The 12,226-nt window shown below is 44.9% G+C and overlaps 1 protein-coding gene across 1 annotated transcript in view; it reads right to left on the bottom strand.

The window, feature by feature from the left end:
- The window catches only part of USH2A (usherin), a 462,824-nt gene that overhangs the window by 158,895 nt on the left and 291,703 nt on the right, over window positions 1-12,226 (bottom strand). The window contains exons 38-40 of the mRNA XM_090263490.1: window positions 12,011-12,161; window positions 11,223-11,365; window positions 3,828-4,456 (exon numbers count right to left, since the gene is read on the bottom strand). Coding sequence (XP_090119616.1) covers window positions 3,828-4,456; window positions 11,223-11,365; window positions 12,011-12,161 — 923 coding nt within the window. The remainder of the gene's footprint in view (window positions 1-3,827; window positions 4,457-11,222; window positions 11,366-12,010; window positions 12,162-12,226) is intronic.

The following is a 12,226-nucleotide window of genomic DNA, read 5'->3' on the forward strand; positions in this document are numbered from 1 at the left end:
ACATCTGCACACATCCACGGACAGCAGAGGCTGTTGGTTTTCTTGTTCATAACTCCATTCAGCGAAACATCAGAACTCCTTGCTTTGCACCATTAGTGTGTACCCTAATGGGGGATGAGGATGGGGGGTCCTCATCTGCCTTTTCTGAGGATGTACAATTGAGCTCCTAAACCTCACTTGTGTAGAATGTAGAATGTAAAGAAGGAACGACACCTCCTTTTCTCAGAGATAAGAGACACACAGAAGGCTTTCGCAGAGGCAAGAAAGGATGGCCATTTTTGACTCATGGACTTCAGCATCAGAAGAAACAATGTTGTATGATGAAATTCCACGTTTCACGTGCCTTTTCTCTTCGGGACAAATTTTGTAAGAGCACAGTGGCAAAACATTTGTGCTCTTGGGCAGAAAGGACCCTGGAAAACAGTGTGTAGGCCGTGAAAAATGCACTTATTAATATGCGATCTTGGTTCATCTCTTTTATTGCCACTCTGCAATGCCTCTTACCCATAAGAGACTATATTTCATCTCCTAAATGGACTGAGCCCCTCAATAGCAGGGCCTTCTGTACCCCTTGGCTGCCATGCCCACAGGACGGGGTTCGGGAAGGAACTGGAATCATGGCTGTTTAAAACAGACCTTTGCCTTAGCACACCGTCCTTGCACTTTGAGACTTTAAAAGACAAACTCCTACAAAATGACATATGCGTATCTCCATTAGTTCTCTCATAACTCAAACTCAAAAAGAATAATCAAAACTTAGAAGAGAGGATGGATCAAAACGTTCTATATAAATCAAAGAGAAAAACTTTCTTCCAGAAGGCGTGTCACCTGAGATTTTCATAGGGTACATTCACAAAAAGTGGTGATAAAATCCGTCCCCCCCCAAAAAAACAAGCGTCAGTTGGGCAGTTGCTTGATGATTCTGTCCTAATTAATAACAATGGCCCAATAGAGAATTTGTCTGGAGGTAAAAAAAAAGATCAAAGAAACCTAAAGCAAGCAAAGTCTGTAGAGCACACACAGGCTTCTATTTGTCTGGGGGGTGCCATACTGTCTGTGGACTGGAAAAACGAGTCAAGTTCAAAGTCAAGGGGCTTCTCGGTACTCATAAGGTAAATGCAAAACAAAGAGGTTATCAAAGCTAACGTCAGCCTGACTGGTATGTGGACTACCACTTCTTTGCGTCTTGAACCAGAATGTTCTGTGAGTTCCAGTCAAGGTCGGGCACCACTTCACGGAACTAAATCATTAAAAGTTCTTTGTCTGTTATGCGGAAATCATCTATTTTCCCGCTATGCCTTTGGAAGTTTAACTTCTTTTTTGAGGGGGGTCTTAGGTCTTGCAGAAAACAATTGTTTTCCAGCTAAACGAGACCATCTTTCCCTTTTAAAGCTGCTGGTTTTAAAAAATAATTTAGAAAGAGCCCTGCTCCCAAACTTTAAATTACATAAAATTATTCTTTATATTCTTCTATGCTTTCTATGTTTAATATTAAAGTTTTAATTGACTGAAATTTAGTTATTATAGAATACGATAGGTCCATTTATTTTTCTTACACACCAATGGTCTGTGAGGCCAGAATCACTTTTAAAGCAAACCATTCTTTCCTGATAAAATGTCACTTGTCCAATAAGTCCAGTCCCCACATGTGCACAGGTCGGTATCTAAACTTTCCATCCTGGTCCAACGGCTTCTGCCTGTTTTTTTGCCAAGGCCATCCATGCTGCTGTGATTCAGTGGCTTCAGAGCAAGTGTAGATGCTCAGGAGGATGTTACCGCACTCAACTGCTCTTTCCAACTTTCTAGGCTATTTCTATAAGTTGGTCTTCTTTTTAAAGTTAAAATCAGTGTCTCCTGTTCAAAACAAAACAAAAACATGACTAGCATTCTGATTTGATTGGTGCTGGGTGTGTATGTCACCTACAGAAGGACAGACTTGTTACCCAACTCAGCGCCCTCCAAGGAGAAGCACCGTTTCCTTCAGCTCCAACAGCAGGGCCTCCCGACCACGGCACTCACGTGTGGATCCCAACTCCTGCTCCTTACGTCATCTCAGGCAGGTTACTTAATCTCTCAATTCTCCCCTTTCCTGTCTGCGCAAAGGAGATGATAACAGCCTCTCTCTGATAGGACTGTAGCAAGGATTCAGTGCAAACAATTTCCGGAACTTAGTATGAACTCAATAAATACGAGGTGTCATTATGATTTCCTTCCGTAAGATTTTCTGGTGTGTTTTGAATTTTTTTGTGTGTGTGTGGACTGATTTAAGCAGACATCAATGACTGTCCCCTCCTTAAAAATGGGTGAGAATGACAGTTAAGATGCAGTTCCTTTTACTTTGGTGGAAGGACAGCCCAGTGTAACGCTATGCCTGGGCCCAGTCCCGGTGACACTGTTGCTCCTGGTGGCACCCTAGCCAAGCTGACAAGCCACACGCATTGTTTCATTCCAGGATGAGCTTACAAAATCAAAAGGGGGACTGGGGACAAAGAAAAAGCCAGGCAACTTGCTGTGGAAACTCTGGGTCATCGTTTACTGAATCACATAGAATTGGGCATGGAGTCATTGTTCTCCCAAAAGTGTTCTTTTCAGATCTGCCTATTAAATGTTTGTTAGAAAGAATCCAGAATGATGTCCGTGAGGTAGCTTTGCCTCTGTGGAAGGGACTGTGTTTCTGCCATATCAGATTGACTGCGAATGCTACCAAAGTTTTGCAAAATTCCCTCAGGAAACAAAAAGTCACTTCCGGAATGATTAATAACTCCAGGTTTGTCTGGGGTTTTGTTTTGTTTTGTTTCTACTTTGAATGAAGAACAATTCTTACGATTGCTGAATTCATATAATACACACTGCACATCATGTACTTCCAATTAACTTCTTTTGAGCGTTTTCTACACAGAATTCTACACACTTTTGATATTTCTATCAAAGGGGTGTTGCTTTGAACAGTCTCCTAATGCAACGAACGAATGAAGACTTGTAAAAACAGAATTTAGCGTGTAGGTTCCATTCAATCTCTTCGACGGTTTCCCCTCGGTAGCATCACCTAGCGTTTGTTTTCTTGGTGGGGGCAAGAGAACACCCCGCGCAGATGCGGGTCGTAATTTCAACAGATGAACTTTGCTGTTATGCAAACACCCTCTGCGCTGTGCTCCGGTGGGCACGCGGCCGCGCCGACGCTCTTGGCACCAGTACAAGGCCGAAGCTATGGAAGCATGTGTGTATTTGCACAACAGAGGCTTCTAGGCGACCAAACTCCCTCCTGTTTGGTTACACTAATTTCCCCTGAATGAAGTCTGTACGCAAGCCAAAGCAGTGGCAGTGACGCCGGCCTCTGGAGCCCGCTCCCAGGAGGCGGCGGCGAATAACGGAACGCGCTCTAGGGCGTCCAGTACGTACGCTCTTTTTATTTCCTTTCCCGTCATTTTGATTCTTAGATCGGTGAAAAGAAATCTGAATTTGGGTCATCGGAACTTTTGTTAATATGCTAATCCATGCCTCCGTACTTCCCCATCCCTTCTCATTTTCTGATCTATTTAAGTCTGACGTGGTGGTTAAGCTAAGCATCCCATTGTGGCATTCAAAACAGTTCAGGTGTGTGAGGCAAATGGAAGCATCTCAACAATATAATTAAGGGGATACAGGGAGGAATGAAAAACTGACATCAAATTCAAGATCGTTTGGGCCAAAGGCCAAAAGCCTGTTTCTCCCATGAATGCCTGAAATAACAAATGTGTGCATTTTGTCAGTAGATGGCTCTGTTTCACATAGTCAACCCAGGGTGCCTGCCCATGTCTGCAGAGAAGACAGAACGCGCGGCATCTCACCTCGGCTACCTCGGGTCCTAAGACTTGCACCGTGGGAGGCTGCACCCCAGCAGGTCGTGAGGGCCTCGTGGTCACTCCTGCCCACGCACTGCTGTTCGTCCCTCCATGACGACTGCTCATCAGTACCCGGTACTCGTATTTCGTCCACGGGCTGAGAGCAGATGTCTTGTCCATATACCGCATGGAATGATTTCTTGGGAGAGTCACCAGGGTAGTAACTTCTTCCCGCCCTTGGACTCTCCTCTCGACCGTGAAGTTCTCCACCAAGCCATTGGGGTGGGTGGGGGGTTGCCAAGTTATGATCACAGAGGTTGGGGTGTCAGAGAACAGTTCTGGGCGTGGGATGCCTTCGGGTGCATCTGGGGGGGTCCACACCGTCTGGGACTCCGGTGAGAGGGAACACCCTTTCGAAGTACAGGCTTCCACCTGAAACGTATAGGCCGTGTCTGGGCGTAAACCGGTCGCTGTGCAGTTGGTGACATTTCCAGAAGTTTTCAGAAAAAGATCACCGTGTTGGTAGATGTTATAATGGGTAAGAACCCCGTTGCGCTTTGAAGGGTGTTGCCAGGTGACAGACATCATTCTTGGTTTCACATCCAGAAGAATCGGAGGGTCGACAGGTCCAGGTCCTAGAAAGGTGAGCACATTGAAAAGGAATGCCACTTGAAAACTTCTCACACCTCCTCAAACTAAAGCTAAAACGAGTAAGAACTCTCCTATAAAGATATGAGATGCAACCCTTGGTAAAAGCCATAAGCACATACACATGTGACCCAAAGACAAGGCCGAGGGCCGCTTGGCGGGAAGTCCTTACCGAGAGTCCTTGACCCGAACTATGACGTCCCTTTCTAGAACGGCTTCATCAAAATCATTTCTTGTCCTTAAAGCTGATGCTTAAAATGCAGCATGAGGGCTCTTTGGACATCAAGATACCAGAAGACAAATAGATACGAGGGCAGGTCTCACCAAAGTTCTAACTTCTGCCACGTTTCCACCCCACAAGGACGCCAGGCACTAATTATAATCAGTAACACTGTAACACACCCATCCGGTCCACAGCTCAGTAAAATGCTTCTGCACCATGCATTCCATGTTCCACATCCCACCCCGTTCTGTTTCTCATTCCCGTCCGTGGTGGGCGATGTGTCTCCTCCCTGTTAATATTATCGGGGACTTCTGATGGCGACTCTGACAGAGGCTGCCGGCAGGGCTCTATCACCTCTCGATAAATAAACAACGCACAGATCTGACCTTTAGGTTAACAGGCTTTATGCCGGCTCCACTCAGCGCTCTAACGGATTCAATTATCATAAAGGTTCAGGAGGCCCTGTGAATACCAGAAAAGGCCCGCCATATGCCTGCCTGGGGCTTGTGGAACAGCCCCTCTCCGGCAGCCCTCCAGAGAAATTCCTTAATTGTAAATAATTTCACCACGCGACACAATCAAGTCACCTTGAAGGCAAACCCCTCAGCCTGCGGAGGCAAAGTGTTATTTAAGCTTTACTGGGCTGTGTTAAATTCTGCAATTTGAAGGGCTGTTAAGTTTTTCAATTGAAATTTCATTTAAAATGCAGGTGCTTTTTATTATATGGAGCCTTTACTGCTCTCCAGGTACAAGCAAGAACACGGTGCAATAACACAAATCTGCTCCATCACTGATCAGTAACAGCTGTAATTCCAGAACATTTAGCATTCTTATAAACCACGGCTTGAAATCTATAAATCGCTGCCACAGATCAGGAATAGACTCTATTCCCCTTTTCTGCCCACAGCGGTGTTGGCATTTGTGAGAGTTTTGGGCGAACATTCGATTTTTATTGAAAATCTTTAAAAAAGATATACTTGGATCTAGTAATTGTTTAAAGTGGCATTGATTGTGTGTGTGTGTGTAATTCAGTGTTCTAATCAAGGTTTAAGTTTTGAAGGGAATGTCTGTTGAGCAAAACCAGTGACTACAAGAGCGCTTGTCATATGAGCACATGTCACACGGTCTGACACACATATTTGTCACCTACCGGACTGATGGCTAAGTCATAACTACTGTGGGAGAGGGAAGATGTTACAGAACACTACCCCTGCCATCAGCCCACAGCTGACGACTTGGTAATGCATCCTATCTGAGGAGAAAGATCCGAAACATACAGGGATCTGGAGAGGAATCCTTTTTTTTTTTTTTTTTTTTTTTCAGTCTGTCATTTGCTTCTATTTTAAGACTTTCTTAAAACCACTGTGACATTTCTTGCTTTTGCTGTCCGGCATGCAGTGGTGGTGGTAATTATTCTATCACACTGGGGACTGCAGACGCTTTCCTTACATGCGTCACCCAGATCTGGCGATTTCCCAAAGCAATGCAAGGGAGGGTCTCGTGAGAGAACAATGTTGTTCTGGAAAAATCCTCTGAAATTGGGGTCCCGAAAATCAATGCTGGAGTCAAGCCTTACATGCCTAACCCTATCTCATCCCCCCATAAAACACTTATAAATAAGAGTATTTTCTATTTGCATAATTATTCCTCATAGGTACACTATCGAACTGTGAGCTTCTTCATGGAAAAGAAACAGCAAACATGCAGTTTGTTCTCTGTTATGATGGGGATAAGCTTCTTATTTCTCCAGAATAAGATGACAGTGTCATAGGTGAAACACCCATGATAATGAGATGAACTTGTACTTCAAGCCCCCACAGAGCACAGCCTTCCAGTAAAGGTGATCTCTTATCTTGGGAAAGAAGAGATGTTCAATTTCAATTTCATGGTTCCCCCCTGCCCTCAAAAGCCAGCACACATTTCATTAGCTGCCGACTCTCACTGGGTCAGTTCCCTGCTCTTGTGCCAAGAAGGGCCCTTCAACTTGTGTGATTCAGGAGAGGAAGCCGGGCGCAGCGTCTTCGGCTCCTTGGGCGAGGGAAGGGTTAACACCCACCTCCTGGCACGGCTTCAGATTTGTGTGTTAAGACGATAAGCCGAATCATCTAATTCTATATACAAATCAACTCCTGTGCTCCCACACGGGGGAAAGGGTCACCACGATTATGTAAAACATGAGTAATAACTGTAATTGGGGCAGTTTGCTAATACAATAAAAAGCTCTGAACATGGGAGAAGTAATGCTCACAGCACTAACCATCACTTTCTAAAGTAAGAATTCATGGGTGGAATGACATGAAAAAGATGGTTATAAAATTTTAATGGAATGATAAAAGGCAAAAGTCGGCCTCTCAGCTGAATTCTTAAAATCCCTATATATCACCATCAGCTCCTTAACTGGAAAATCAATGTGGGGCACAGCACGCTGTCACTGCAGCTGACACTGGAGGGACACTGGGAAGCGTGACAGCCACGCCGCTCAGCTGGCTAGTGACGGAAATGCCACTGTTCAGAGACCTGCCTCCCTGGGCTAGGGACAGACATCCTCCCGTCCAGGCCACTGACTCAGAGTTCAGGCCACTGCACGCCAGCATCCATAATAGAAAGCAGGTCCACGTGAGATGATCTTTGATGGGAAACTGGTTTGCTCATCACATTCAGAGGTGCGGCCCCAGACTAAAAGAGAGGGTTAAACTGGTTCGCACTCGGGAAGGGTGTGTGTGCACACACGTGCATGCGTGTGTAGGTGGGAAGGAACAGCGGGACTCACAGCTGCGGTGCGTGGGACTCTGGGTGGTTGGCACGGGTCTTTCGCACTCGCTTGCTGTCCCCGTTACCCAGGACAGCTCAGCGTTCCTGTTCTGTTCTTGTAGTGCCCTCAAGCAGCTTTCTGCCATTCGAATTCAAAACTCACTCCGTTTACCGGCTCTTTTCAGTAAAATTAACTCCACAAATGAATGTCTCCTGCATTTGCCAATGAATTAAAAATCAAGGTGGCAGATATATGGATGTATAATTACACAGAGCAATATATTATATGCTAATTGTTAATGTGGCCTTTTGATATTTACTACTGATATGTTAGCAGAAGAGTGAAATGATGGATTCTACCGTCCCTTTAATCATGAAATCTCTTTTTATCAATATATTATTTATACCTCAACTACCTCCCAACAGGATTTTTGACAGCTCATAATAAAAGACTTAAATGTAAGAGGACCAATACAATAAAGATAAAGAAATATTAATCTTGTGATAATGAAAAGGGTTCAATAGTTGTATCCTAAAACAAATATTAAGGATGGGCACTATGGTTTTGCGCCAAAGTGAACATTCAGCGTCTTAACAGCTGACGAAACAAGAGAAAGGTGGTAACACAGGTATCATTGTTTAATCGAAGGACCCTCTGAGGACCAGCAGGTGAGGAAATTGAAAGCATACCATTTGGTGGTCTGAACGCAGGAGAACCTACATTGGAAAGCCATTTTTTCTCCATGTCTCCCACGATCAGGACTGTAGGGTATAAATGAGGAAGAAGCTTTTTTTCTTCCCAAATGGGGCATATTGTCCAATAAATGGCTATGGACTCTTCCTTGAAAGTTTAGGACACAAAATTAAATATGTTGATGTGAGGGTTTAGGACGGCAGGAAAACAAGTCTGCTAAGAAGGACAAGTCCCACCTTCGGAAGGTTATGTGCTTTATGGGCCTGAAGAGATTCAAGAGCTCAGGAGGGGAACTGAGGCCATGCAAATTGGCTTTCTCATTAATCAACCCACCCTATCGAAGAGTTTCCTATTGGCCACTTATAGCTTTTGATCTTAGGATATAAAAATAAGAATGTAAAAACATAAGTACTTGCTTTTACCAATTCTGGAAATGCAAGAATTTGAGGCGTGTGATGTATGCCACACAAAAAGAAAGAAAGAAAAAACAAAGTATGTAGTGACAGGCATACAGAGCCATTTTGCTCTCAAAATCAGCAGATTAAACAGCTTACTTTTCATCACGAGTCTTCTGCTTTGGCCCAAACAGCCACCCATGGTGCTGTCTGAAAGGACAGACATGCCAGCATTTGCAAGTCAGTATTTAAAGCAACTAGGGAGCATATTCGGAACGGAGAGAGCAAAATAATTGAACCGCATTGCTGAAACTTGGAGCTCAATTTCCTCATAAAATAAAACCTGATATAAATGTTTCACCCTTATATAAAAATGTTCCTTTCACTCACGTTACTACAGTCATAAGATGCAGGTTGAAACCTTAACGTCTAAATCACATGAATAAAAAGATATTTGCCATGCAACATCAGAATGGGAGATGCTGGGCAGAACTGGAGGTGCAGGGCAGAATAGGGGGGTGCTGGGTAGAATGGGGGGTGCAGGACAGAACAGGAGGTGCAGGGAAGAAGGGGGCGTTGCTGGGCAGAACTGCGTGTGACGTGTGACGCTGGTGACGGAGCTGGCAGCATGGGTGCCGTTCTGAGCAAGCCTTCGAGGCCTTGACAGAAGAGCTGCGTGTGCCCCATGCCAACCACTCAGTCTTTGTCAACCCAATTGCATCTCCTTCGCAGGATGGCACCCACCGCCACTGACTACACTGTCTGTCCTCTTGTGTCAGGGGCTGCCCTGGTCACTGAACCCAGAGGGGCCAACGGCCGCCTTTGGCTCTTCGCTGACATGTATGACCGTTCAGCGCGCACGTGAGCAGGGGAAGGAGGGGGTCGCCAGTTCTAGGGGAAGGATTTAAATAAAAACGATGGCCTGGGTGGTACTCATTCTTATGTAAGGAAGATAGAGGATGAGTACTATTCCCTTCAAGCCCAGGCCCTAGAAATAAGAAGGCAGCGTCTCCAGGCATGAAGGCGCCAACCACACAGAGGCTGCTAGACTTGCTTTATGGGTAAAGACGGTGGGAGATACGTTTGCTGAACAGACGCTGCTGTGCAAACTGGAACTTTGTAAAATCGTGGACTTCGGTGCTGACTTCCCGCCTGTAGAAAGATCATGCCTCCTATCTGATAAGCCCCGCGGCTGAGGTAATGCACTGCCACCCTGTCTCTGTGGCAATGCAAATTGCGAGTGCCAGAGCAAGGGGACTGTCCTGTTTTGTTTTTTCCTCTTCCAATGTGGCATCCTATGGAGGGGATTGCATAATCATTTTTGGGCAATCTTTCTTCAGTTTTCTGAAAACGTATCTTTAAAACTCCGAGTGCTGCCTCTACGTATCAAAGATCTGTACACAGTTAGTGACCAGCCTGTTAGCTTCTCTGGAGCTCATGTGACGTTCCTGCTAGCAGGGGCGGAGGGGCGCTGAGGGGCACGTTAATGCTATCTGGGCCTTCTTGGGTGCTGTTTATTGCCCTGTGCTGATACTTTACTCAACGGTACCCTCAAGATCAAAAACAGTAGATGTGCCTTGCCACGTTCCTACCTTGCTCCCAGGGAGAACTGAAAGAAATGGATGAAATATGATATGTTATTGTTTATAATAGATTTTTGTAAAATAAACTCCGAGGAAGGTAAATAATCCGGGTTCTACCTCATGTGATGTCTTATCCTCACGACAACCATGTGATTAAGGACATGGGAGAACTAGAAGAATCTGCATATTTAATCAACAGTTGGAACTGTCCCGAGTTCTAAGCCTTCCGACCAGTGTCTAGCCTTGTGTGATCACTCACGTCCACAGTGGATGCAGGGCTAGAGTGGCAGGCGGCCAACAGAACAGCTTCTAAGGAAGCCCTGATTATAAGACTTGAAAAGATTAACCTTAAAACCTCATTGTTCCAAGATACAGTGTCCTCATGCACTCTGTGGAGCTCTATTTAGTTTACTTCTCTAAAAAAATTATATGGTTTTATAGAGGTAGTTTTTATAAAACTAAGTATTTTATCCACGTGTTCATTCCTATAGAACCTAGTAAGAACATATACAGGCAGACATAACTCTTCCATGAAAAACTAGGAAGTTCTTTTTCTTGGTGCAGGAAGGCAATCCCAATCTACCCTGGGTATCCTACGCAGAAGCACTGTTGTTTGATTTTAGTTCTCTCTTCGGAAGGCTGTGTGTCACGTGCAGGCAAAAGTACTATGAAATCTACTTCCTGGAAAAGGCATCACGGTGTAGTCAGCATCCTCAGAAAGTAAGGCCTGTATCCCACAGTCTTCTACCCACAAAAACCCCTCCAAGGCAGAGAACACTGTAACAGTTGGCCGTAGACTACGAGATGATAACCTTCCTCTTGGAGGACACCTAGATGCACCTTGAAGGACAGAATGGGGCCGTACCGTAATTTACTGTGGGTTTCTTCTTCCCGTCTGTACGCCCCACCCTCCATGTCTCCAAGCCCACGTTTCTCTTCTTCCTGGAAAGTCTAACCACCCTTGCCCTACAAAAGTTTATTGTCACTAAATGTCAAAAAAAAAAGAAAAAAGAAAGAAGACTTATTTCTTGGTTTAGGACAAACTAAAGACATTTAAGACTCCCCAGTGGAGAGGACAGTTGGCTGCGCCTTGTTTAGACCACTTACTGTCCTCGGTCGTCATGAACAGGATCCAAGGACTATGTGAGCTGCCAAAGCCGTTGGAGGCGACCAACCGGAACGCGTACTCCGTGTACGGCTGGAGATCTCTCACTCCGTAGCCTAAAGACGCAGAAGGACGGGGGAAGGACCTGTAGGAAACGAAGGTTAGGCAGAACGTTGTAGGCATTCGAAGAAAAAGAAAAATAAGACCTGATGGCCAAGACTTTTCAGAGAATGTCAACATGCACTGAAGTCTTGTACTTTTGTGTTTTCTCACGATACCTTTTTTAAGATAAGTAGCCATTTGGCTGAGGGTTCATAGCATTGCACTTATATGAGCTGTAGATTATGGCCGTACTGGGTAAATTCTAGTCTAGTACTGAGAATGATTGCCATGCAGAATCTGTTGAATAAGTATTATAATTTTGTAGCTATGTGGGTATGCTTGCTTTGTGTAATGCATGTGCTCATGAAAAATTAAGTGCAAAGGAATCTTACTTAAAAAGCTGTATAAATTAGAAACAGATATTTTTATAAAGCAAATGATCATCTCCTAGGGTGTTGCTTATTTTTCCTTTTTGTTTGAACTTTTGAAAGGTGACCTTTATTTGTTGCAAATGAGAACTGACCTCGTGTTCAAAAACCCTGAAATTTATATAATGTTATTAACCAATGTTGCCCCAATAAATTTAATGTAACAAATGGTGAAAAAAAAAAAAAAGAAAAGATGAAGTTATGGCTACATTGTGCCACCCAGGTGACAGCTGGGAGGATGGACGGAGTGTAATGCTCACTCTAGAAATCCGTGGGGGGAGTGGCCAGGCCTCATCTGGAGCTGGTAGTGGGGGGAGCCCGGAGCGTTGTTACGAGCTGGTGTGGACCAGACAACCTGAAGACCCGTCGGAGTGGCAGCCGCAAGCCTGGGAGGCAGCACGCCATCTGGAGCTGTCGGCGAGCACAGATGAATTAGAGCAGAGAAAACCGTGGCTAACATATGCCGGGCGGGACCA

Source organism: Furipterus horrens, unplaced genomic scaffold (assembly GCF_987537825.1).
Source record: "Furipterus horrens unplaced genomic scaffold, mFurHor1.1.pri manual_scaffold_15, whole genome shotgun sequence".
NCBI lineage: Eukaryota > Metazoa > Chordata > Mammalia > Chiroptera > Furipteridae > Furipterus > Furipterus horrens.